This window comes from Strigops habroptila, chromosome 5 (genome assembly GCF_004027225.2).
Source record: "Strigops habroptila isolate Jane chromosome 5, bStrHab1.2.pri, whole genome shotgun sequence".
Taxonomy (NCBI): Eukaryota; Metazoa; Chordata; class Aves; order Psittaciformes; family Psittacidae; genus Strigops; species Strigops habroptila.
In genome coordinates this window covers 16,892,588-16,919,862 of record NC_044281.2, presented here as the reverse complement: position 1 = coordinate 16,919,862, position 27,275 = coordinate 16,892,588, and the positions used below count along the sequence as shown (strand labels likewise).

Genomic DNA, 27,275 nt, shown 5'->3' with positions numbered 1-27,275 from the left:
TAATAAAACTAAATAGATGGGAAACTGTATTGCTACAAATAAGAAATTACATTGCATTTCTTTGCTTTGCAGAAAGCAGACCAAACCCAAAAATGTTGACTACACACTATATATATGAATTTATGCTCCTAAAAGTGAAAAATATTCAGAATTCTTATAGGCATTTTCATATGTGTACGATGACTATTCATAATAATTTGGCTTTGAGCAGACACTGAGTAGTTAGACCAATTTGGTGTAAAGTCTTGCGGTTTCTTTGTGGGATTTTTTAACATTAATGCCTTTATGGCAATCTATGTGTGTCTGAGTTGAAGTGACTTTTCCACATGGCAGAAAGGGGATTTTGCTAGTCCTTTCTTCTATCAGCTGCAGAGCTCAAGTGAGGATAAGAAGCCTAGTTACCTATGACTTTGACATTGACTGAGCCAGTCGTTGATGCCAGCTTGTTCTCCAACGTGATAGTATAAACACCAGCATCAGCATGAACACTGTCTATGACTTCAAGCAATGCAGAGGTGTAATCACTCTTCATTGTTGTTCTGTCACCAGCTTTCAGCTCTTTGCCATCTTTGTGCCATGTGATACTTGGGGATGGAACAGCTCTGAAGGGTACAGGAATACTTAATTTCTGTCCTTTAACAACAACAATGTCACGAGTTTGTAGATCAATGGTTGGATTACCTGTAAAAGTAAGTATTATATTACTAGAAAGTTGCCAAACACCTTACTTTTTCAGTTTTGCAGATCTGAAAAAAAAACCCCAGAATATATTCTTACAGTCTGGGTCCTTGGCAACAACTTTTTCTGAGATGTCTGATGGCTCACTAGCTCCAACAGCATTGACTGCTCTGACTCTCAGCACGTACTCCTTGTCTGGAACAACACCTTCCTCCACTTTACATTTTAGATCTTTTATCGGACGAGAATTGATTCGCATCCATTTTTCTGTTCCTGCTTCGCACATCTCAACATTATACCCAATAATAGGGCTTCCACCATTCTTCTCAGGTGGTTTCCATGCAATGCAAATATGCTTTCGACCTGCATCTGTGACATGTAAATCCTGAGGAGGTGAAGGAGGACCTGCAAATATAGAAAAGAATTGTGCAATTTTTCTTCCAGAATATCTGTTCTACACAGTACGTTGCTTCTATAATACACTGTATATTACACTACTACTTACTTGTTGGATCTTCAATATGAATGAGGTCAGTTGGTTCACTGGGGTGACCACAGCCAGCTTCATTTTCTGCACGAACCTGGAACTGTACATCTGTACCTTCAATGACATCAGTCACTCTGAAATTGCAATCTGGACCAGCTGTCTTGCCAGCTTTTACCCAGCGAGTGGCTAGTTTTTCTTTCTTTTCAATAACATACCTGAATAAATTGGGGAAAATAGTATCAGGCACTTGCAATATGAACACTTCAAACTTCTTGCTCAATAAAAGAGATAAATAGAGATTAGAATAGTTTGGCCAATGGAAAAAAAAGTAGAGAGGGTCATAGGTGACAGATTTAATGGACTTTACTTCACACATCAGCCACTTAGCTCTGGTAGGTCTTGGACGTAATGAGGCTGACACTACTGACAGACCCAATTGTAAAAACCAATTCTTGAAGTTCTGCTGTGTTCTCAGGTTTTAGAGAGCTGCAGACATAAAAGAACCTCCAAGCTATACTTGTGTGTTTGCTAGTTTCGATCTCAGTGGTTAGTCCACTGAGAATATTTGTAGATATTATTTATCTCTGAGTTACTCGGTTGTTAACATTCTGCCTATGATAAACTACAGGAAATGTAAATAAAGTGACTTCTATTGCTTCAGGCAGACCTCTGTAGTTGTCTAAGATATGCTTACTGTGATTGGGAAAGAGAGGAATAATGAAAATATAAAGAGGAAAAATCTAACTGTAGTTCAAGGTGAATTTCGGAAGACAGATAGTTTAGAAACCAAAGAAAACAATAAGTTAGAAGCAACCCAAAGGGGAAAACCAGTCTTGTTTTGGACTGTTTTCAACAGTCTAAACACTTGAAAAGTGTGATAAAGAGGAGAATGAACAGAAAAGCAGTTAAGTTCATCTTAGTTCAGTATATACAGTTTGAATGAGAAACTAAGGCAGAAGGAAAATGTAACAGTATTACTTGGTAGATGGATTTAAGTGGCTACAGCTCTGGAGGAACTGGAGACTACAGTTGCATTAAAGTTTTTATATTTTATATATAGTTCAATTTAATCTTACTAGATGTTTTGAGGATGTTGACAAACATTCATTGTTCATGCCCATTAGGTTATTTATATTTGCATAATTTCCACATTTTAGAATCAAACCGTTAATTGCTTTGACCACATGGCTTCTCTTTTACATTCATTCACCTCTTTTTCATATTAAAAATGTCCATTTAAAATCTAAACATTTTGAAAGAAACATCTTGATTCATTGAAAGATTTTAATCTATAGGAAACACTTCACAAACTTAAAATTTACCTTTGAATTGGTCTGCCACCATCATTCTTAGGTGGTTCCCATTTCAAATCCACATGACCTTTTGTCACTTCAACTATTGTAAGAGCATATGGAGGCCCAGGAGTTGCTAAGGAAAAAAATACGCAGTTTAGAAGAATAAGAACCCATTACATGTGAGCTGTTTCTACAGATCACTCAGTAAGCAAATCTCAAACTTACTGAAAGTATCCTTAGCAAGCACTGAATCTTCTATTTCACAATAGTCACTCTGTCCAATGGCATTTTCAGCAGCCACACGGAACACATACAATGAGCCTTCAGTCAGTGGGCTCACGGTGTACTTGGTATCTTTTACTGTTGTATCAACTGTCTGCCAGCCTTTACGTCTTACATCTCTCTTTTCCACAATGTAGTTGGTAATTGGGGAACCCCCATCCTTTTCTGGTACTGTCCATTTAAGATCTGCTGTGTTTTTAGTAATATTAATAACCTCAAGCCACCGAGGTGGTGAAGGAGGATCTGTAAAATATAAAAAGAAAATAAAACAGGTTAGTGTATTTACCATCAAAGGTCTTGTAAAACAGGGAATACCACACTATTAAAACTTAGTATTTTCTTAGTTGAAGCAGAACAGATTTTAATATTTCATAAGCCTTCCAAGAGTTCACTTGGTATCTACAGAGACAAACAGACATGGGTCTTTTGCAGTGTATTTGGACCAGCACCATGTTCTGAAATGATACTCACAGAGCCTCTCCTTGCACAGCACAGGGTCACTGGGTTCACTGGGCTCACTCTCGCCAGCCTTGTTCACAGCTCTTACACGGAATGAATATTCTTGTTTTTCCATAAGCCCTTTAAGGAAGTGTTCAGTTGTGGGAACTCCTTCAGCCACTCTCACCCACTCATCTGTTCCAGTCTTTAACAGTTCAATGACATAAGATTCGATCTTTGCCCCTCCATCATGTTCTGGCTTTGTCCAGCTCAGGGATAATGACGTCTTGCCAACATCTTTCACAGTTGGCTTTCCAGGAGGCCATGGTGGATCTAGACAGGAGTACAGTATTAATTACATGATAGAAAGGAAAGAAATTTTTTTTGTTTTTTCTTACATTAAACTATTAAAAATGTGTTTATTATACCAATTGGGTCTTTCACTAAGATTGGCTCTGTTTCCTTGCTTGGTTTTCCAGGTCCTGCAAGATTCTCTGCCAAGACACGGAACTTATATTTCTTCTTATTCGTAAGACCTTTAACTCTGGAAACAAAAATTAAGTTTGATTAAACCAAATCTACACATTAACTTGTGCCTAAAACATTATTCTCTCTACTCTTTGTACTACAGTTGGAAAATCTGAAAATACCCAAATTACTGCTAAAGTTGTTTTATGAAATTGTGAACATTCAAAATAGGTATATCGGCAACAGTAAAATCGTGCACCATGACACAGAAACCAACGTTTTGAGAGCCGTCTTGCATTTTTGCATTTTCCATGGTTGTTAGTTAATATAAGTATCAGGAGAAAAAAATCCTAGGGTTTTGGCAAATTGATACTTGAGATAGGTATGTCTGCTACTTTAGAATATCTTATGAATAATCACATAGGACAGAAGTTATTAAGCATACATTAAAAAAGAGATAATTTACTCTTCTGTAAAGACATTCTTTTTTAAAATTAATTATCAAAAAAAGCATGACACCACATGCTCTTGTGAGACCCCACTTGGAGTACTGTGTGCAGTTCTGGTGTCCTTAACATTAGAAGGACATGGAGCTGATGGAGCGAGTCCAGAGGAGGGCCACGAGGATGATAAGGGGGCTCGAGCACCTCCCCTATGAACACAGGCTGAGGAAGTTGGGGTTGTTCAGCCTGGAGAAGAGGAGGCTGTGTGGAGAACTCATGGCAGCCTTCCAATATCTGAAGGGGGCCTATAAGGATGCTGGGGAGGGACTCTTCCTTAGGGACTGTAGCGGTAGGACAAGGGGTAATGGGTTTAAACTAAAATAGGGGAAGTTCAGGTTAGATAGAAGGATGAAATTCTTTACTGTGAGGGTGGTGAGGCACTGGAACAGGTTGCCCAAAGAAGTGGTAAATGCTCCATCCCTGGCAGTGTTCAAGGCCAGGCTGGACAGAGCCTTGGGCGACATGGACTAGGGTGAGGCATCCCTGCCCATGGCCTTTCCAGGCATCACTGCCCAGGGCCTTTCCAACCTGAACCATTTTATGATTCTATGATTCTGTGAGTCTGTTTTAGTTGGATCTAAACTTACGGAAGCAAGGGAAAAAGATCAAGGACAACATAAAACTTGTTTAAAAGGCTTCTGTTACATTTCTATGTCTCTGTGACCTATTTCAGACTGAACTGACTATAGTCTTACTTGAATGTTGTATCTTTCACTGGCATTTTATTGCATTTTATCCATTTATCCTGCTCAGGATCATATCTTTCAACCCAGTAGCCAGTTATGGGGCTTCCACCATCTTCATCTGGTTCATTCCATGTTAGGGTGACTGAGTCTTTAGTGACCTCTGTAGGCTTGAGACCTGTTGGAGGGCCTGGTGGATCTGTATATATTAATAAAAAACAAAACAAAAACCAAAACCATCACTACATGCTTTCTTCCGCTCTCCTCCCAGAAAAAAAGAAAAAAAATTGTAAAAGTTTAACAATTTAATTAACTAACCAAATGAATATTTCGCAATGATGGGGCTACACTCTACTGGCTCCCCAATACCATACATGTTCTCGGCACTGACTCGGAACACATATTCTTTATGAGGAGTTAAATTGGTAGCTCTGAAATTTGTATCCTTTATAGTTGATGACAACTTGTGCCATATTTCACTGTCTGTAGCTCTTTTCTCAAGGACATAGTTGGTAATTTTAGAACCCCCATCATCTCGTGGAGGATTCCATGTCAGAAGACAGGATTCATTTGTGATTTCTGATACATCAAATGCAGCCGGTGGCCCGGGTTTATCTGTAGAGGACAAGATGTGAATGTTAATCTTCTGCTTGCATACCTCAGTACATTACTGATTTTTATAAACAACGTAAAATACATGCATACCAAGAACATTAACTTCAACAACAGCTGTAGCACGTCCACTGGAATTTACAGCTTCTATAATATAGGTTCCACTGTCACTCCTCTTGCTGTCTGTAATAGTGACTGTAGAATGATTAGGTTTGGTTTCAATGGTGATTCTGTCATCAGGCCTCAAAATTTTGTCAGCCTTGGTCCAAGTAATCTGGGGCTCAGGCTTTCCAATTACTTTAGCCGGCAGCTCAATTTTAGTTCCAGCTTTCACCGTAAGTCCAGCAAGAAGCTTCACATCTAAGAAAATTTCTGGAGCCTCTGATTTAGGAGAGAATAAAATCATTGTTATAGAAACACTATTTCAGAGATTAGTAAAATAAAGCAGCTATTGTAATTCAATGATTGAAGTAATTACCTTTTGCATCAATGGCTTGAATATCATCTGTTGGCTTACTTGGCTTGCTAGCTCCTATTCTGTTCAAAGCCTTAACCCGATATGCATACCACTCTCCTTCCTTGAGTTTTGTCACTTCCATCCTGTTTGTTAAAAAAAAAAAAAAAAAAAATCCAGATATTTAAAGTGATGAGGATACACAGTTAGTTGAAAGGATATATCTTCTGATGTTAATTTACTTACTTTGTTTCAAGAACAGGTTCCCCACATGTCTCCCACTTGTCTGTGCCACGTTGGGATTTTTCTACCAGATAACCTTTAATGCGGGCACCACCATCATATTTAGGAGGCTCCCATGTTAGGAAGATCCCTTTTGATGTTGGATTCCTCCATTTAACATTCTCTGGTGGATCGGGCACCGCTATTAAAGATTAAAAACATATGGGGTCTTAGAAACCAGTCCAAGGAAGGCATTTTTTTTTTTTACATTTTTTTTTTAAAGAAAATCAACAATATTTCAGAAACAGAAAATCAGCAGCAATGTGAAACAGTTGACTTACTTGCTGGTGCTGACATATTTACTGGTTCATCAATATATGCAGGTTCTCCTGGGCCACATTTATTGCATGCAGAAACTCTGAACAAATATTCTTTTCCTTGGATGAGGTCAGGTACAGTGAACTCTTGGTCAACAACATGATCCATAACCTAGAGAGAAGGAAGGTTTCAATGTGTTTCTAAAATCTATTTCCAAAGAGCAATTACCAAAATAAGACATAAAATTCAGCAGCACATGTGGAAACAATACGGCAAATAGAAACTGAAATGAGAAAGAATGAACTTACTTTGCTCCATGTTTTCCGGCTTACTTCACGTTTTTCAATTATATAGCCAGTAACTGGACTTCCACCATCATCTTCTGGAGGTTCCCATGACAACTGTACTGTGTTCTTGATTATGTCTAAAACTTTAAGTTCTCTTGGTGCACTTGGACGAGCTAGAAATCATAGAAATTATATTAATTATTTTGTAATCAGAATTTGACAGATGATCTCTATGTAATCTATCTGGCAGAAGATTTACTCTTCTCAGTCACGCTTCCTTAAGCAGCAAAGTTGGACATTGAAAACCAGAAAAGAGGGTTTTTTTGAGGATGGATTTCTAGGTTTTAATTATATTTTAATATACTTAGTTTACTGAAAGTTGTGTGATTTCACATTATTAACCTAATTAGATTTTAGCAATACAAATATTGAATGTCATTGCTAGAATATGTACTTGTCTGCTTACCGATGACATTAACATTAATTTCTCCTGAAACAGATGACACAGGGTTTTCTAATGTTAAGGAATAAATTCCCTTGTCTGGACGTTCACTTGGAGTAATTACAAGTTCTGCAAAGGAGCCAGTTGTCTTCATTGTTACACGATCACCCTCTTCTAAGACTTGGTCACCAAAAGACCATGTGGCAGTTGGCACAGGGTAGCCGGTGATAGGAACACGGATCTTGATTAGCTCCGGAACAATAACTTCCAGCCCATCTTTAAATGCACTTAGGTCCATTGTAGGTCCAACTGGAAAAGGCAGAAAATTGATTTGGTGAAATACTTTCAGATATTCTGAATATGGCTAATTTTATTTATTTTATTTTTTCCGAGGTGAGTAGCTCCAGAGAGGAGCCTCCAACATCAGAGCGAGGGGAAACACAGCATCCAGGAGCCTCAGTTATGAGTGGTGAGAGCCACCGAGGGAGCCACAAGTCCTCGACGGGCTTTGCCCAGGAGCCGGCAGCTCCGCTGACGCGAGCAGTGACTCGCAGGGGCCGGCGCCAGGAGGGACGGCGCCAGCATTAGTGGGTAAGACACGCCCCAGAAGCACGGTAAGCAGGGCAGTTTGCGCGCCAGCTGTTTCGAGCTTGATGGGGAGCGCTCGCCCCAGGGCCTGGGCCCGGTCTGGGAGCTCTGCTCTGGCTGCCCCGGCGGTGGCAGCGTCGGCACCAGACAGAGCCGATGGAAGGGGAGGCTGCAGCGCAGAGCTCGGGGTGTAGAAAGTGCCTCGACTTGTGCTTTGAGGCGAGGGTGCACAATGGGCAGGGCTGCACTCGGTGCGCCCTGGTGGAGAACACCCTGCAGCAGCGGCTGAGCTGCCGGAGGCTATCAGGAGACTAAGAGAGATCGGGGAGGCTGAGAGGGAGCTGGACTTCTTGCTCCACGCCCAAACTGCACAAAGTGGAGTACTGTGTACAGTTCTGGTGTCCTTAACATAAGAAGGACATGGAGCTGTTGGAGCAAGTCCAGAGGAGGGCCACGAGGATGATAAGGGGGCTGGAGCACCTGCCCTATGAACACAGGCTGAGGAAGTTGGGGTTGTTCAGCCTGGAAAAGAGAAGGCTGCGTGGAGGCCTTATAGCAGCCTTCCAGTATCTGAAGGGGCCCTATAAGGATGCTGGGGAGGGACTCTTCCTTAGGGACTGTAGTGGTGGGACAAGGGGCAATGGGTTTAAACTTAAGCAGGGGAATTTAGATTAGATATAAGGAAGAAGTTCTTTACTGTGAGGATGATGAGGTGCTGGAACAGGTTGCCCAAAGAAGTGGTAAATGCTCCATCCCTGGCAGCGTTCAAGGCCAGGTTGGACAGAGCCTTGAGCAACATGGTCTAGGGTGAGGCATCCCTGCCCATGGCAGGGGGGTTGGAACTAGAGGATCTTAAGGGCCTTTCCAACCCAAATCATTCTATGATTCTATGATGCTAATGACAGCTGTTCTGAGAGGCTGACTTTCACTCTGTCTCAACTTGCAGGTTGGAGTAGTTTGTGCCCAGCTGTGGCTTATCACTCATCTTTCCTGGCTAAATGTTTTTTATATTAGAAATATATGAGCTAAGGCAGCTTATCAAGCTTATCTAGCATTATCAAGTAGGAGATCTAATTTAGCCTTTAAAATAAAAACTGTATATTGTTTTGATTTTGTTTGTTTTTTGGCTTCTCTTCCTTTCTCTCCTTCTGTTACCTCCCACCTTCCACAAAGCTAGATTAGGAGACAAAAGGTCATACCTTGCTCTTCCTAATAGGAACCTAATAGGTCTGTCTCTAATAGTACAGCTAATTACTTGCATAATTCATAACAGAGGAGAAACAGCCCAGAATCTCAAAAGCCTAAGGGTCTTTATACTAGTTGGTACAGCAGTTATTTGGTGAAAATACACATATTACGCACAAGATGCACTTTACTTGTGTGTCTTATCTGATTAATTATCTTTAATAAATAGCATATGGCTTACCAAAAGTATCATCTGCGGTTAATGGCCCAATAGCCTCTGCTGGGTCAGACACACCAGCTGCATTTTCTGCTGAGACTCTGTAGTAATAACTGGATCCTGGTTTCAATCCAGTTACCTAAAAACCACAAATAATAATTTTGTAACTCATTTTAAAGATGATCTGCACATTTTGATGACTTTGTTCATGAACAGAACATCTTACCTTAAAAGTAAGAGCAGGTACTAATTTTGGGTTACAGCGAATCCACTTGTCTGTTCCTTCTTCTTTCCTTTCAACAATATAGCCTAAGACTGGACTTCCTCCATCATCGAGAGGAGGTTCCCATGTGAGCTGCACTGATGACTTAGTTTGATCTGAATGATCAAGGTTAATGGGAGGACTTGGTCTCTCTGAAAATAATTTGAGAGAAATATGTTTTTTGCAATTTATAAAGGAGTATGGGTTTGCATATCAGCTGTCTATACCTTAAAATACTATTTTTAAAACCATTGCATAGCTTTTTTCTAAACCTTTTTTTTTTTTAATTGGTTGGATTCTAATTTCAGAGAAAAAATATTTGGAGTTCTTACTGAACCAAATGGTGCACACATAACATAAAACCAGCCAAAATGTCCCTGTCTCATAATGCAGTCACACTCAGTGCTTGCATACTTACTGATTGGGTCCATAATTTTTACTGCACGTGTAGCAGGACTGGGTTTGCCGACTCCAACCATGTTTTGAGCTCTTACTCTGAAGAAATATTCTTCATTTTCCACAACATCAGTCAGGACGGCTGACAGTTCATCAGCTCCAGTGGTCATAGTTGGCTCCCACTTGATGGAAGCTCTGTTACGCAGTTCAATAACGTAGCCAGTAATTGGAGATCCTCCATCATACTCAGGTGGTTCCCAGGTAAGTGTAGCTCCAAACCTGTTCACATTGGTAACTTCTACATTCTGAGGAGGTCCAGGAACATCTGCATTTTATTTTAGGGGCGAAAGGGAAGAACAAAGTATGTGGGTTTTACCTACTGTTAAGAGTTTGTACTGCTTTTCTTACACTGTCACCAAACACTGAGTTTTTCATAACTACTGCTCACCAAATTTGCTCTTAGCTTCCACAGGTGTATCTGTTTCCACTGGCTCACCAGTGCCCACTCTGTTCCGTGCGCTAACACGGAAGAGGTACTCAACTCCTCCTTTTTGTAGTCCAGTAACAGTGTATTCACAATTTTCGGCACGATCAGTGACCATAATCCAGGTTTTGCGCTTGATATCACGTCTTTCCACAACATAGCCTATTATTTTACTTCCACCATCACTTTCTGGTTCTTGCCAGGCAAGGCTAACTTCACCATCATAAATTTCAGTGACTTCCAAGTTTCTAACTGGACCTGGAACATCTAGCAAAAATATTACAATATTTTAGGGCATTGCATCTCTATTTTTTTTTTCCCTTTTTTCTCTGGCTTAAATAAATGTAAGCAAGGTTTTAATAATAGGAGTACTTACCAATGACCTCTACGTTGATGAATGCTTCTGCCTGGCCATGTTTGTTTCGAAGTATAACCTTGTACCTTCCCTTATCTGATTTCTTTGCTTCATAAATTTTGAAGGTAGTACAGTCAGTTGTCGTATCGACAGTTGTTGTGGGCAGATTTTTGTCCCCTTTCAACCATTCAGCTTCTGCTCTTGGGTAGGCATCATATGGAACAGTCATAGTTAAAGGCTTCCCAACATCAACCACAAGGTTTTGATCACCAGTCTTGATTCTAGGTGCAGCTAAGGTAGATGAATGTGACAAATAAGTACTTACTTTTTTTTTTTTTTTTAAAGTTGTATTTTTTAGTCAGCAAAGATGCTAACATAACATCTTTGGATGGAGCTATTGTATGAATTCTGAGCAAATCCTTAATATACTTATTGGATTGCTCCAGAGAAATAAACTCAGGCTGTCTGGCATGTACTGTGTCCTCCTATAAAAGGAGGATCACTGGTCTCATCCTGTAAAATAGAATAATGAGGAATTAAATGTTTTATATGACTGAAGTGAGCAGGCCAAATAATTTTCATGGTTTAGATCTGCAGCGACCTAATGAAAAGGTTCTGTTTCTGTTAAGTTCAGTTCATGCTCTTGGTATAGACACTGAAAAGTGACCTATATTTTTGCTCAACATTTGGATCAGGGTGGAAGAATAAAAAATGTTGTCTGAATTATAATTCATACAGTTTACAGACTTGCATCTCAGCCTGATTGTGTATTCATTTTAATTCAACTCTTTGAAAGAACAAAAATCAATTTAGTTAATTCACTAACTGAAGATTTTATAAAAGAAACACAAAACAAGCATCTTACCAGCTAATTCAAGCTTAGCCCTAGCTTCCTTATCTTTGGCAATAAATCTGTATTCCCCTTGGTCACGGGGTTTTATATCGCACACCTGCAGCCTGTGGACCTTTCCTTCACTCATCATCTGATGTTTGTCACCTTGGACAATAATCATGTTGTTTCTCAACCACTTGACCTCCACACCATCTTTGTTCAACTCAGCCATGAAGATGACATCTGTACCAGGAGGTTCATAAATATCTTGTGGTGGTCGGATAATCTCAACAGGGATTTCTGAAATAAATGTCAATTCATTTGATAATTTATGTATGGTTTCTATTATTACTAAATAATGAAGAAATAAATCCTATTCAATTTTACACATACCTTCAACAAAAAGTCTCGCCCTAGATTTCCTGTCATCTACTCCACAGGAATATTCACACTCATCATCTAGTCTGCAGTCTTTAATAATTAATCTGTGCAGATTTCCATCCTTTTCAAACTGGTATCTGTATGGGGGAGTAAGTAAGCAGTATTTTAGTTTCCAAACAAGGTAACAAAGTAAAGCAAGCATGTCTAGCATATTAACAGGCATAATAAAATGTACATACTTTTTGCCTTCTTTTATCTCTCTTCCATTTCTGTACCATCTTACACTGGCTTTCTCTTTGGAAAGCTGGCATGTAAAGACAGCATCATCAAATTCTGTGACGGTCTGGTCTCGGAGATGTTCAATGAAGTCTGCTGGTGCTTCTGTGATGAGAAGCTCTGCAATGGATTTGTCTTGCCCAGCAGTGACAGTGTATTCACCTTCATCTATAAACCCACAGTCTTTAATGATGAGTGAGTGTTTGTATTTATCAATTTTGTACAAAATGCGCTTGTTGAATGTGATCTCTTCACCATTCTTTGTCCATTTGAGGGTTGCATTAAGGCGATTGACTTTACACCAGAATGTGACAGTTTTCTTTTCCATGGTCTCAATGTCTTCAAGGGGCTCAACAATTCTGAGATCCTCCTCTGTTAAGACAAAAACCCAAAGTGATTAATTTACATCCTCATGATCCTGGTGTGAAATTGAATGTAAGATGTTCAAATAATTTTAATACAGTGCAAGTTATTTACCTAATACAGTTAAGGCAGCAAAGCTTTTGACATGTTCACCTCTCTTGTTTGACAGTGAGATGGTATAGGTAGCTTGATCTTTCAGCTGTGCATCTCTGATTCTGAGAGTGTAAACTAAATCCTTATGGACAATAATGTATTTTGCACTATCAAATATTGCCTCATCATTTTTGTACCACTTCTCTTTGGCACCTTCTTTATTGACTTCACAGTTGAAGATAATTTCTTGACCCTCATTAACTTCTTGGTCCTTAAGGGGAGTTATAATCCTGAGTTTTTCTGAAATTGAGAAAATAGAAGAAATAGAACACCATGTAGTATAAGGAATTCAACAAAATGTGCACCTGCACATTGATAAAATAAAGCTTACCAATCACTGTTAAGCGTGCTGTAGCTTTAGCTTCGCCAACCATGACAGTATACTTTCCTGCATCTTCTAGAATAGAGTCTTTAACTACAAGTGTTCTCTTTTTGCCATCTGAAATGATGTCGTACTTATCACCAGGCTCCAGGACTGTGTCATCCCTCAGCCACTGTACTGTAATTGCCTCTTTGGATACTGAACAGACAAATTCAGCTTTGTCTCCTTCAAGAACCTCAAGATTTTGTGGTCTGGTAAGAAATTCTGCTGTAAGTTCTGAAAGAAAATATTTTTGTAGATTTATATTAATTTTATTTTTTTACTTATGAAGAGAATAAACCAAGTTGTGTACTCTTACTGTTTGTTTTATTTTGTTTGTTTGTTCAGAAAGCACGGCCACCAAAGTAACTCTCTTACCATGTACAGTAAGTTTTCCTGTTGTACTAGAGCTTGGGAGCTTGCAAGTATATTTGCCAGCATCCTCAGGATGAGCATTATGTATGAGAAGAATTCTCTTTCGGCCATCAGAAATGTGTTCAAATCTAGCACCATCAGGCACCTCCTCATCTCCTTTAAACCAAGTAACTTCAGCATTAGGCTTTGAAACTTCACAGATCAATTTTACAGTGTCATTTTCATTCACTTCAAGATCAGGAAGATTTCTTGTGAAAACAGCCTCTTCTTCTGCAACAAGAATTTTGAAAGATGATTAAAGCCTTGCATCAACCCTCCTTTTTTTCTTGTTCATAGATTAGATTCTAAAACACTGTGCTTACCTATCACTGTAAGTAGTCCTGAAGTTCGAGCTGTTTTTGCTTCACAGGCATATTCAGCTTCATCATCGAAGGCACATTTATTGACAACAAGAATGTGTTCTGCTCCTTTGGAAATTATGTCATACTTTTTGCCTTTTCTAATTTCAGTGCCATCTTTAAACCACTTCACCTGTTTCAGAACAAATAAACATGGTCATTAATATTAACATACTCATCACAGATTTCAGTTGTATGTTCATTTGTAATAACATAATAAAGGTGTCAGTTTAAAAAAAAAAGCGCTAGTTGAAGAGTTACGCAGATTAAAAAGTATTATTATTATTGACCTTGACACCTGGACGGGAAATTTCACATTCAAACCGAGCAGATTCTTTTTCTTTCACTTCAAGATCAGTTAGGGGTTTCAGGAACTCAAGACGGATAGCTATAAGAGAAAAGAAAATTTTTAGTAGAGGAAATTCTCCAGTAGAGAACAATAAATTGCTGACATTGATATTATTGTCAGTCATAGACACTAGCATATAACGTTTATAGCACTTTTAAACATTTTGCAGAAAATTGTCAATGACTTACGTTCTACATTGAGGAAACAGGATGTCTTAAAATCCTTAGTTTTACAAGTATATGTTTTTGCATCATCCAGTGTGCAGCCGTGAATAATGAGTTTTCTGACCCTGCCATCAGAAATTATATCATACTTCTTTGTTTTATGAATTTCTTCACCATTTTTGAACCATTGAACTTTTGCATTTTCCCTGGAAACTTCACATTCCAGTATTGCAGTGGCCTCTTCTTCAACAGTCTGGTCCTCAAGGGGTTTAGTAAATTCAACTGGGGGTTCTAAAAGAAACAGATAGATTTTTTGATAGAAAAGATCTAAACTATAGCCAACCCTCTGCCAGTAGTGAGTTGTGTCATACAACAGTACTAATTTTCTTTGACTGAATAATCAGAAAGGCTCTTAGATGTCTCTGCTGAAGGTGTTGTGGGTTGTTTTTTTAATTATTTGTAATGCCCAGACATGCTCAGTTAATTTAGCTAATTTTCTTATTTTCAGCCTACTGTAAGGTTAGACTGAATGATGTCTTTGTCCATGGGGTTTTTACTCACAAATTACCACAAAGACTTGCAACTCAGTTTCTTTAACTGAACTATAGCCATGTGATCTCAGTGACTCTGAAGTTATATTCCAAACTTAAGGAGTAATTTCCTTGAATTACTGTATCAGTTAGAGAAGTGTTTGGAGTTTTTGACTTCTTAGCCATACATAGCTTGCAAGCAGTGCAAGTGGGTGTACAGTCGATGTTATGTCACTTGACTGATGATGTAGTTGTGCTCTCATATATTTCTGGATACTCGAAAGAACAGAAAAAAGGCATGGGGAGCCATAAAGGCCAGTTTTTGCAGGCCGTCTTGAGGCCAATTGAATGTTCAATTCTGCAATAAGGCCCTGGAAATCCTAATGAACTGATACATCTGCCAGGTCTAACACATTTCCAGTATTTCCCCCTTTCCTCAGCTCTTCCGTGAAGCATAAACATTGTAAGTAAGTGGCTTTTTTATTTAGGAGAATTATCTGTCGGTCAAATACTGTATGTATGATCGTATTAATCTGATATATGGTGTATATTAACATCCTATTCCAGGGTGAATCGTGAATGGACCATTAACAATTACTATGATATAATTAAAATGACTGACTTACCTTTCACAAAAAGATTTGCTTGAGTTCTGAAATCTTTTGCTGTCAGTGATACTTCTCCTGCATCTGTTAACTTGACATCTCTTAGAATAAGAGTGTGAACTCTCCCTTCAGCACGTGTCACGACCTTATAAAGTACATAAAAAACCATTTTGTAAGTATCGACAAGAAATATTTAATAAATATTTAATGAAATAGTATTGCTATTTATTGTTATCTGTGGAGTTTGGTTTACTTTTGTATGAAATTTTGGTAATTTCCTTTTGTATATACTAGATATACGTCAAGACACAAATGCTTTGAGGATTTTGAGAATAATTTCTGTTTTGTCTTTTCACTTACAAGAAATTGCAATTTTAATTTTCCTCATGTTTTAAGTTATTTGTGTCCTTGTATTAGAAAACTTGAGTCTACTATAAAAGTTCAAAATGAGGCTGACTTGAGATCTTGTTTATTGTGAACCCCTACTAATAAATGCCAATATAAGTAAATTTATGGGAAAAAGTTCATGTTACTCCTGGCTCCATCTAAAGTAGAAACTTTTAGAGATATAAAGAAGTTTCGAACCCCCCTTGTACACTCTTTTGTAAATGCCAAATTGACTTTCTATTACTAAATTTTGGTAGAAATTTCTGCCTAAAAATAAAACCCCCAAACATTTCTGTGTTGACCTATTGCTGAAACTACTTTGCAAATTTGAGTTTGAATTGGGCTACTCCTACACAAACATCCCTTTTCTCTAGGAGTGGACTTGGAGGCTTCAAGGACACATCCTGCATTGCAACCATGAAAAGGGTTGCCACTCATTCATCCCATAAATTTTAACATCGCTTTTGAAGAATTCTATTTATTTATTTTCAGAGAGGTACATGATCACATAGTAGATGCTGGTTTAGAAAAATAAAGGGGAAAAGTAAGCTTCTGCTAACGAACAAGCAAAAAAGATTGTTACTTTTGAGAAGGCAGTCCCTTTTACTTCAGAGGGAAGGAAGGAACTAAGTGGCTGTCCTTCCTCATTGTGTTCCTGAAACCTAGCTCTAGTGAATGCTTATTTGCAAGAGATTGAGATGAAGCCAGATACATGTTTGACCAAGATAGACAGTAAAGATAAACAAAAAAGTCACTTCAATAAAGGTTACAGCCAAATGCCAGCCACAGAGGTAAAATAATGGTTTGAATTAAAACCAGCTGAAATTAGACACTTGTACAATTAAATTGATTCTTGACAATTGTAGCAGAAGTGTTTCAAGAGGCTATTTTAAATGAGCAGAAAGCGATACATCAAGTAAAAATATGGTTTACTCTGAATTTCTTCTTGATAAAATTTCAAGTGAAGTCGAATGGCAGTTTTGAATGTAAATATGAACAATGAAAATCTGGATGGTTTTGTTCATGTAATTAAGATGATAGCTCAGACAGATAAGGAGAAAATAATGTTCCATCATACAGAATATTGAACATATAATATTTTTCTTGCTAGGCAGTAATAACTATCACGCCATGGCACTGATCAGTAGCTTTCTACGTTTTTATTCCTAGACTCAGAAGCGATTACCTTACTACATGTCATCTGCTGAGTTTCAATTTTGTTTATCTGCCCTTAAATACTGTAATAGGGTCACCTATCAGCATGATCAATTTTTCTTTTCCTATTTCTATATTCTATTTTTTTAATGAAATATTTTATATTTAGGCAAATTTAGTGAAGCTCAGCAAGATCTAGTAAAACCTGAAAATAATACGTTAAAAATTGTATTTAATAAAAAAAAAAAATCTGTACCAAATTAGTATTAGCAGCATTATTGCAAGTTCTGAAACTCTGCTAGGTCACATAATGCCTTGAAAGTTTGCTTTGTCTGAGGTTTCCAATTTGTATTATTTCTCCTGGCCTAGTATGTGAAAAAGAAGTCTTAAAACCAGTTATATACATTCATGTTTCATGTTTTTTAATGTCTTTCTTTATGTATTTCTCCTACTATTATCTTTGAACTGACTGCATTCCAGGCTGCTCAGATCTCAAAGTTAAGAGCCAGCACTTGATGAAGGGTTAAAAATAGCTAGTGAGAAGTGCTTGACAAGCAAATCTGCCCAGAAAGTTATCTGGAGAGCCAGAACAAATGCCTGAAATGGAATTTGACTCCTCTTAATCCCCTTATATGCAGAACTGGACTGCAACTCAGAATTCAGGAGAAAAAAAGCATTTCCTGATAGGACCTTTCAAAATCCTCTCAGTGTAAGTACAATTTACCTGAACAAAAATAATTCAGTAATCCTGACAGAATCAGGCACAAAATCACCGTTGTAATGATTGATATTTTGGAACCTTTGTTTCCTTTTGTACAAAAAATACAGTATTCTCCAGAATACTGTAATTTCTGGAGGGAAAAAGAAAAGCTATATGTGATTTAGTGAGGATTTACTATTTGGCACAACAGCACTACTGTGTGTATGTACACAACAGCTGTGCCTTAATACTTCTGGTTAAGAGAGTAAATGAGAAATAAAGAAGGGAAAGAGAGTTGAAAGAGAGGAAGAAGGAGGAAATGTGAGGAAAAAGAAAGTTTAGTTTCTTTACCTTTTCACTGGGCTCCAGTTTCTTTCCTTGCAGGAACCACTCTACTGGAATTCCCTCATAAGAGAGTTCGCAGTCGAAGGTTGCTGATTCCCCAGCTGTCACTGTTACATCCTTGAGGGGTCTCAGCAAGCCAATTACTCGAGCTTGGTAAGAAGACATCATTTTCAAATTAGTCTCTTTTCTACCCAAGAGAGAGCTGCTGCCCTCATGTACTAATCTCCATGGTGGTTTCCCTCAAGAGAGACAGACATCGCAATGCCACTCTTTAAATTCCCTAAATAGAAGAGGCCACCCGGGGTTTTTAGGGGGAGGGCTGGTCACCTAGAATTTCCTATTTGCAGAGCGTGTTTCTTTAAATTGAACAAGGTCAGCAGGAAAGTTGCCGTGCATCTGTCTCCCTGCCAAGCCTTGCATGCCTCTTACTAGATAAGGCATGTGTTTTCCAAAATAGAGAGGGCTAGGACTGGAGTGTAAAACAAGTGGTCTTCAATCGTGTAGCCTGTCCCTGCCCATCAAACTCTTAACCTTATCCCTAGATATCACTGTGATCCCATCCTTTCAGGTTATCATGCTTCTATGCAGTGAAGCCTTTGCCTGTAAAACTTTGATTTTATAACAATAGCAGCCTTCAAGGCCATCTCCTTACTTTTACTCCTCTGTATGAATAAACTATGTACAAGGTTAAAAAATATATAAGAAATTCCTTAACTAAAAAAACAAGGTGGCCTGAATAATTAATCCTGCAGTTGCTGTTCTGGAGAGAATTGCTGTTGGTTCAATGAATTATTGAGGTTTGTCCACCAATTCCAAGAGGCAACAAGTACCTTGTTTTCACTAAATTAATTAATTTCAGTTTAAAAGACACTTACGTTTCACTCGGAGGTGAGCACCAGATTTGGCATTTGCTGCTTGGAAATCTACTCCACCAGCTTGATCTAAGCGTACATTGTACAGCGTAAGGAAGTGCTTTTTGCCTTCCTCCTTGATTTCACATTCCTGCAACAAGAGAAGTGAAAATAATTTTTCAGTGTATTTTTTTTGTGTGTCTCACCACAAGAGCCCCTACTTCTCCTCCTAACATGCATACGTTATTTCCTCCTCCGTTCACAACACTTAGGCCCACTGCTACTTGCAATATACATTATAAACTTTCATTCATATGCCGTTCCTTTCAAAGTCTCTTCCTAATACAGCCTGCTTCCTCTTAGAAAGAAAGGGCCAGAGGCAACGCATTCGTGTTGGTGAATGATATGTGCTGATTAATGAGCCAATATATCTATGTGTTGACCAGTCAGAGGCCTAAGGGAACTAGAAGTTTCCAAGACTGCACTGTGACCTTTCCTTGAGAAGGGTCTTCTCTTATCCAGACATTGATTTTGATGGAACTTCTGATCTTTGTGAATTACTCACAATGGTACTGTTACATTAAAGAGTTTCAAAATTATTGCCAGTCATGATTGTATTGTTTCTTAATTTTCCAGATCCTTCTAGCAAAGAATTAAGAATATTTGATTAAGCCTTATACACTTTTAAAGCAATTTTTGCCATCATAGTAATGGGAAAGAGTTCGAAAATGTGATCTATGTCTATTTAAACCAACTGTAACTCAAAAACCAAAAGTAAATGCAGACCATCCAAAGTTTGTATTTTTAAAAGCTATTATGGTTAAGTGAATTCCATGAGCTCTTCGCGCTTTGGATACATATTATTAGGGGATAGCAATAGAAAATGTACTTATTTATGTAAAATAATTTATTATTTTGCTATTTTATGCAATATTTTTGATTAATTTTATATTCAATTTTAAAATTTATGAATGAAAATGTATTTTTAATATAGTGATCCTTCTGAAAGCAGATAGGGATTTCACTTAGTTTCTCAGATTTCGCTTAATTTCTGCAGTCACCTTCTCCTCCCTTACACTTCCTCCCCACAAATTTTTGAGACACAAGTAAGAAACATCCTGAAATATTTGCTTACAGCTGATTCAGTCAGGGGTTCTCCTTTTAACCTCCAATTGCCGTGGACACCTTCCTCAGAGATTTCAATATCAAAACGGGCAGTCTCTGTCTCAATCACCTCCACACTGTATAGTGGACGTACGATCTCAATATCTCGGTCTGGAGGGAAAAAAAGAAAAAAAAAGTGACTGATTCCCTCAGTCTCTAACAGACCACAAAAGATCTCTTCTCCAGAGCAGCCCAGTAAAATAGCTATACCTTCAATATTGAGTTTCGCAGAGGTTTGATCAGTACCACAGTCACAAGTGTACTGTCCAATGTCTTTCTTCAAAGCTTTCTTGAGGATAAGGATTCTTTTTTTACCATCAGCCTTAATAACAACATTCTTTGATGGAGTAATTGGTTTACCATCCTTCATCCATTTCACTGGGGCATCTGCTTTGCTGATTTCACATTGTAAGATTACTTCATCTTTCTCTACAGCAGTGTAATCCTGCAACTTCCCAGTGAAGTAAGGGTCTCCCTCTGCAAGCAAAAGTTAAGATGTTTCAGTCTGAAGTTTTAGTCTTTTAGAAAGGACAATTAGTTCTTACCATAAAACACATTTCTTGTTTATGCAAGGAGGATTAAATATAATTCTTACAAATATTACACAGTTCTGCTGCAAAAAGAGGAAACAACAAATGCCTAAGAAACAAAAAAACTAAAAAAACCCTACACTAACAGAAACCAAAACCAACCCTAAGATTTTCTGATCACCATTTTTCATTAGTAAGACTCTTCTGATAGTATACATCATGTAAATTCTTTGGGGTATTCTTACCAAGAACAGTGAGTTTAGCTTCTGATGATTTGCCCATAGCTTCCACTCTAATCTGAGAAGTATCATCAATAGTAAGATCTTTGATCGTGAGTGAATGGAATTTGCCATCATCTGTCATTGAAACAACTTTGCTGGTATGTAATCGCTGGTCATTCTTGAACCAGACAACAGTGATATTTTCGTGGGAGAGTTCTACAGTGAACACTGCAGTTTCTCGCTCCTTTTTTGTTACATCCTTGAGAGGAGTAATGAATTTCAGGCGGATACCTATAACAACATAACATTTAATTCACAATAATGTTATAAATAAAAACTATCCAAGGACTATGGTGCAAATCTTTCCTAGAAAGGCAGAGTCAGGCAAACCTTCAATAATTAGCTTGGCACTTGTTCTCTTATCCTCAGCTTCAAACGTGTATTTAGCTTCATCCTCAAAGGCAACAGATTTAATAATCAGAGCATGCTTTGTTCCATCTGAAATAATTTCAAATCTTTCATCTGGAGTGATCTCTTGTGTTCCTTTCAACCAGTGGAAAGTCTTAGGTTCTCTGGATGTCTCACATTCAAACTTGGCTTCATCTTTCTCAAAGACCTTCACGTCACGTAGTGGAGTGATGAAGATGAGAGGCAATTCTGAAATCAAAGAGCACTTTCAGTTCAGAGCTATGTTCATGTAGACCTTTATGCTGCTCGATTTGTTCTCATGCCCTGAGATATGTGTGGAAATGTTGGAAAAGTGCAGACTGTACCTTTCACTTTCAGATTAGCAGCACTTTTAACATTAGCAGCTTGGAAAGACACTTCTCCAGTCATATCAAGTTTGCAGTTATGAAGGACAAGAGTATGCTTCTTCCCATCTTCAATGATTTCACAGTCCTGGTGGTAAAGAAACATTGTCACACACACACATGAATATTCTAAGAAACCATTCAGAAGCTTTTTTTTTTTTTTTTTTTGTGGTGTAAATTATGGTCTAAAAATAAAGAAGAAGCCTTACAGGTGAAGGTGTTAGTGTTTCTTCCTTTAGCTTCCATATAGGATGGACGTCAGGCTCAGAAATTTCAATTTCAAAACGTGCTGTTTCACCAACAAATACTTCCACTCCATAAAGTGGGCGCTCAACTTTGATTAAGCGAGCTAAAATAAAAAAAACCCCAAAAGTTCACATCTTTTTATTCATTCATTCTGTATCATAGAAAGGTAATACTGGAAAGGATCTAAACTCTCTTCCTATCCCTTCTTTAGGGCATTCAAATGCTATCACTGATAAACATTTATCTAACCTCTTTTTAAAAAGCTGCAAGTTTGGGTAGTCTACAACCTCCTTCTATAATATGTTGTCCTCGTTTCAGCTGGGTTTAAACCACAAGATATATCTGAAAGTTTAGTTATTTTTTGTAAGAATATTTTTCCTCATAATTAAACTAGGTATCTGTTACAGTGAATTAAACTAACTGCTTTTTTTTTCCTGACTGTAAATGGACATAGAGAATAATTGATCATCGCTGTCTTTACAACACCCATTTATATAACTTAAGATATTTTGCCTCTCGTAAATGCTTTTAATAATTGTAAATCTAGATATTTCAGCTATTCATCATAACAGCATGTTTTCTAAAGGTACAATTTTTGGTGGTGTACTCTAGAGGGTGTCTGTCTATACTGTTTTACAAAGGTTTCAGTACTTTCCCTTAGGCAAGGCATGATAACTTACGCTCAACGCTGACATTAGAACGTGTCTTGTCGGTTCCACAATCACACTCATAAACACCCTTATCACTCTCTGCAACCTTCTTGATCTTCAGGATACGGCGCAAGCCATCCGTTTTTATGGAAATTCTGTTGGAAGCTACTAGTTCTTCACCATCTTTGTACCATTTTACTGGCACATCTTTGCTAAGTTCACACTCCAGAGTAATATCATCTTTCTCCACAGCACTGTAGTCTTGTAATTTCACAGTGAAATATGGATCAGCCTCTACAAAAGGCATAGTGGATATGAAACGGTAAATTAGTAATATAAATTTACTAGAACATCAATATTTTGTCACTTTCTACTTCTAAATTTTTTATTCATATTATATAACATATTTAAAATTATTTATGTAATCACCTAAGACTTTCAGGTTTGCTTGTGTGTTCAAGTCCTTGACTACGGCCTTTATTTCGGAGATATCATCAAGGGTTACTTCTCTAAGTTCTAGTTTATGAACTTTGCCTTCTGAAGTAATAAAAACTGTTCTGCTTGTGTGGAGTCTCTTGTCATTTTTGTACCATTTCACTGGCATGTCTTCATGAGAAAGCTCAAACTGAAAGTGAGCTGTTTCCCCTTCTTTCACTGTTTGATCCTGTAGAGGTGAGATGAACTTCAGCCTCACACCTGTAGATACATAAATACCATCAGAAAAAGGCCAGTGTGGTTCTAGAAGATACATTCTTTATACATTTTTTATTATTTTTTTTCATTAAAGAAGACACTTGCCTTCCACAAACAGTCTTGCTGTGCTCTTCTTGCCATCAACTTCAGCAGTGTATTCTCCCTCATCATCAAATTGAGAATCATTGATTACAAGAATATGCTTCTTTCCATCTGCAATGATGTCAAATTTTTCTCCAATCTTGAGTATATCAGTGCCCTTAGACCATATAACATTGGCTTCTCTGGTAAGGACACATTCAAACCTTGCTTGACGCCTCTCAGGGACAGTAACATCTTTTAGGGGCACAGCAAAGTCCAGTTCAATTTCTGGAAGCAAAGCAGAACATACAGCTTGTAATGTGCTCCATGTGAACTCTGTTTAAGTTGGTATCATATTCAATGGAGCATCATACCTTTCACTGTCAGGATAGCTGTAGTAACTGCATTAAGTGCCTGGTAAAGGACTTCACCAGCTTGCTCTAACTTGACTTTGTGCAAGGTTAGGAAGCGTTTTCCTCCTTCAGCTTTGATTTCACATGTCTGGAGAGATGACAGACTTTGGTAAATACAATGCTAAAGGCTTACTGGTAGGTTTTTTTAATAAAGGGATTCTATGGACATTCTATATACAGTAAAAAGTCAGCTAGAAATATTGGAATTCCTTTTCAAGGAAAGTTAACACTTTCACTCAATAATAAAAAAACCCTGAAGCATATTTCTTTTGAATGTCAGCATCATTCCTAACAATGTATGTAGGGTATTTTTATTATTTTGTGAATAATGTGCTGTAATCCTTTGAGAAAATGAAGCCCTTTAAAAGTTATCTTTCATAGCATATAATTCTTACTTAGACAACTGGTGTTTTTTTAATTACCACACTGCTTAGCCTTTTTGCATTCTGGACTGAGTAATAATGACAGACCTGCAAAGATCCTAACATAAAGACAAGAGAACCTGTTCACAGTGTTTAATTTAAATAAATTTGTTGTTAGGATGCTTACAGGTGAGGGTCTCAGGATTTCTCCTTTCAGCTTCCATTCACCAGGAATATCATCCTCAGATATTTCTGTATCAAAGTTTGCTGTTTCTTTCTCGTAAATGGTAACATCCTCTAATGGTTTCAGAAGTTCAACTTCACGTTCTAGAATGCACAAATGAATACATGTATAATTAGGTCAAGATTTTACAGAGCTTTATAATAATTTAGGTTACTTTTTTTGTTTGATTGTTTAGAGGTTTTTGAACATTGGCCTATAAGCTGATTCAATATAACGCAAATAAAAGCCTCCTTACCTCCAAGGGTCAACTTAGCTGGGTACCTGCGACCTTCAACTTCCACTGAATATTCCCCAACATCAGCAGGGCCAGCATTCTTGATTTTCAGGAAAATTTTATTTCCTTCTTTCAAGATTTCTGTCTTGTCAGTGGGTTCAGCGGGGATTTCCTCATCTCCTTTAAACCATTTAAAGTTTGGTGTATCCCTGACAATGTCACAAGTGAACGTAGCTGTTCCTTTTGGTTTCACATGCTGGTCTCTTATGGGTTTTACTAACCAGTCTCTTATCACTTCTGCATGACAAAAAGTTACATAAAAATACAGCTTAGCAGACTTTTACTAAAAATTAATGGGTCATAAATAGAAGAAATAAACCTTGCAGATTTTGTATTACAACAAGCTTTTAATAACTGTAAAAATCTTATCTGTTCATTTATATTGTAATACTATGAGGAAAAGCTTTCCTAATTTTAAAACAGCCCAAATATTATAAAGAGAAAGGAGAATACGATTTTGATTGCTTACCTACTACCTTAACACAAGATGAGCATGACAGCTCAGTGTCTTCCACAGTAACAGTGTAAGTGCCAGCATCATCATCATCTGAATCAGTGATCATGAGGGTATGTGACAAACCAATAATGCCCAGAGCAAATTTCCCAGGCTTGTCTTTGATGATCTTCCCATCCTTCCTCCAGACCACACTTCTTTCTTTGTTAAGTTCACATGTCAAGTACAGTGGCTGGCCTTTAACCACAGTGACTTCTTCTTCAAGAGTTTTCACAAACCGCACTGGAAGTGCTGTGGGAAACAGAAAATTTTGGTTTGTCTCATTTACATACAGAAGGTGTGATGCAGAAATGTCTTACATATTAAATCAACATGTGTAATGATTGATGGAAACAAAAGGATGCGTCTACCAACCACTGTAATTTACAAATAACCGGTACTTCTAGCTTGAGGAGTAGCTAGCCTTTAAATTATTGATAAACTTGAAATAGGGAATACCTTCAACAATGAGTTTGGCTGTAGAGGTCTTCTCTTTGTTCCCCAGTCGTAATACACAAGTATATTCACCAGCATCTGACAGCTGGACGTCAATAATATGCAGCTTCCTATCTTTGCCATCAGCAATAAACTTGTGTTTTGGGCTCTCTCGTATGTTACTTCCGTCTTTCATCCAGCTGGTAATTGCAGTGGATGGTGAAATAAGGACTTCAAAGATTGCAGAAGACCCAACAGATTCAGCTTCTGTTAGCACTATATCTTTCATCTCCTTGACAAACTTCAGTGGTACAGCCTTGAGTTGGTAAGTGAATGGAGGCTCTTCAGGAGGTTTTTCACCACCACTGCCTGGCCTGAGTTTTCTTCTTTCTGCATCTGCTGGTGAAGGTGTCTTCTTGGCTGTAATTCAAATTCAGAAATTAATAAACTAATCCTGATTTATTGCTTTTGCTTCTAGGTATTGATTGTAGTATCCTACCTTTGACTGGACTGATACCCTTAGGAGTTTCTTCTTTTGGTGTCTTGGCCTCTGAAGTAGAACAGCAATATTATTAGGAATGTAGTTAAAACAATTAAGACAAAGTTAACTAAAATTAAGACAAAAATTATTTTACGAATTAGATTTTCTCTTCCTTTAGGTATGTACACATTCAAAGGGACAAAGATACTAATGTATGTATGTATTTGTAAAACATACACTGTCTGTATCTCAATGATGAGTTCGATATCTTAAAACATGGGAAAGACATATTCAGCAGTGGAGACTGAAAGGTGGCTAGGACCGCCTACTTCCTCAATTTATTGTCCTGCCCATTATTTTGTAAAATTCTGCCATTCTGAGACACTTTACTCACATTTAGGCCCTTGATCAATAGCCACCTGTCAACCAAAGTAGCTTAAGTACCTATTACAAATTATATGGTGTTTTTTCAGAAGCAGCACATACTTTTACTAATGAAGACAATAAAAATATAAGTTGTATAAATTTAATACATGTTTCAGGACAATGTGTTACTTTCACAAGTGAGGGATGTTCTGTTAGTTGCCCAGCTTGTGATGAATCATCTCAGACTTTTGAAAATAATTCCCATGCTATGCTGCTTTTTATCATCTTCTGTGAAAGGAAATATAAAAGATATTTTTAATGGCAGAATGGTATGAATGAAATGCAGGACAGATTTTATTGTGGTGGATGGAAAAATGAATACTAGAAAAAAATGTGTGAGTTTGTGAGTTTTCTGAGAAGATAATGGCACACAACATGATTTTTGCAGTCATATGAAAGTGTAAGACTAAGACAACGAACATTGATCACACAGGTGTATGAACAGACAGGTAAGACAAACATGTCAAGAGCGGCTGAATGCCAGTACAACCAGCTGACAGACAGATGGAAATGTGAACAGTGTTAAAGAAAGAAAACATCACAATGGAAAATGGTATTCTCCTGAAGCAAATAGAACAAGCACTTTGTGGAAGAATTCGGCAGAGGTCTTCCTCACCTCGCTTTGTATGAGACTTTGCAGGAACATCCAGAACTTCAAGTGATTCCCCAGATGCATCGAAATTCCTGTTCTCACTCGAAAGTCTATTGGCCTGCTCAACCATGCGAGGAGGTTCTGATTTCCGGAATTCTTTCTCTCCTCCTGCTTTCCTGGAAGTTATTATCTTACCTATGCTTGAGGAGTAAGTAATTTCTCCACTTGCAGGGATTCCCTTGCTTGATGGTATTTTGTCTGAAAGCTTTCCCTTCTC

At 37.8% G+C, this 27,275-nt stretch overlaps 1 protein-coding gene across 1 annotated transcript in view; it reads right to left on the bottom strand.

Moving 5' to 3' along the window:
• TTN (titin) overlaps positions 1-27,275 on the bottom strand; it is a 253,250-nt gene that overhangs the window by 83,448 nt on the left and 142,527 nt on the right. The window contains exons 121-167 of the mRNA XM_030485587.1: positions 25,999-26,049; positions 25,524-25,919; positions 25,041-25,316; positions 24,533-24,808; positions 24,241-24,380; positions 23,653-23,779; positions 23,303-23,566; positions 22,934-23,200; positions 22,535-22,798; positions 21,818-21,957; positions 21,570-21,696; positions 21,187-21,453; positions 20,821-21,087; positions 20,256-20,522; positions 20,017-20,156; positions 18,906-19,032; positions 18,037-18,179; positions 15,465-15,588; positions 14,333-14,599; positions 14,086-14,183; positions 13,760-13,928; positions 13,401-13,667; positions 12,993-13,259; positions 12,623-12,901; positions 12,109-12,517; positions 11,882-12,006; positions 11,522-11,788; positions 10,678-10,947; positions 10,266-10,568; positions 9,840-10,142; positions 9,386-9,573; positions 9,184-9,298; positions 7,194-7,478; positions 6,749-6,900; positions 6,464-6,611; positions 6,147-6,324; positions 5,925-6,046; positions 5,540-5,827; positions 5,153-5,449; positions 4,847-5,033; positions 3,609-3,724; positions 3,214-3,513; positions 2,686-2,985; positions 2,488-2,593; positions 1,184-1,380; positions 778-1,083; positions 403-681 (exon numbers count right to left, since the gene is read on the bottom strand). Coding sequence (XP_030341447.1) covers positions 403-681; positions 778-1,083; positions 1,184-1,380; positions 2,488-2,593; positions 2,686-2,985; positions 3,214-3,513; positions 3,609-3,724; positions 4,847-5,033; positions 5,153-5,449; positions 5,540-5,827; positions 5,925-6,046; positions 6,147-6,324; positions 6,464-6,611; positions 6,749-6,900; positions 7,194-7,478; positions 9,184-9,298; positions 9,386-9,573; positions 9,840-10,142; positions 10,266-10,568; positions 10,678-10,947; positions 11,522-11,788; positions 11,882-12,006; positions 12,109-12,517; positions 12,623-12,901; positions 12,993-13,259; positions 13,401-13,667; positions 13,760-13,928; positions 14,086-14,183; positions 14,333-14,599; positions 15,465-15,588; positions 18,037-18,179; positions 18,906-19,032; positions 20,017-20,156; positions 20,256-20,522; positions 20,821-21,087; positions 21,187-21,453; positions 21,570-21,696; positions 21,818-21,957; positions 22,535-22,798; positions 22,934-23,200; positions 23,303-23,566; positions 23,653-23,779; positions 24,241-24,380; positions 24,533-24,808; positions 25,041-25,316; positions 25,524-25,919; positions 25,999-26,049 — 10,251 coding nt within the window. The remainder of the gene's footprint in view (positions 1-402; positions 682-777; positions 1,084-1,183; positions 1,381-2,487; positions 2,594-2,685; positions 2,986-3,213; positions 3,514-3,608; positions 3,725-4,846; positions 5,034-5,152; positions 5,450-5,539; positions 5,828-5,924; positions 6,047-6,146; positions 6,325-6,463; positions 6,612-6,748; positions 6,901-7,193; positions 7,479-9,183; positions 9,299-9,385; positions 9,574-9,839; positions 10,143-10,265; positions 10,569-10,677; positions 10,948-11,521; positions 11,789-11,881; positions 12,007-12,108; positions 12,518-12,622; positions 12,902-12,992; positions 13,260-13,400; positions 13,668-13,759; positions 13,929-14,085; positions 14,184-14,332; positions 14,600-15,464; positions 15,589-18,036; positions 18,180-18,905; positions 19,033-20,016; positions 20,157-20,255; positions 20,523-20,820; positions 21,088-21,186; positions 21,454-21,569; positions 21,697-21,817; positions 21,958-22,534; positions 22,799-22,933; positions 23,201-23,302; positions 23,567-23,652; positions 23,780-24,240; positions 24,381-24,532; positions 24,809-25,040; positions 25,317-25,523; positions 25,920-25,998; positions 26,050-27,275) is intronic.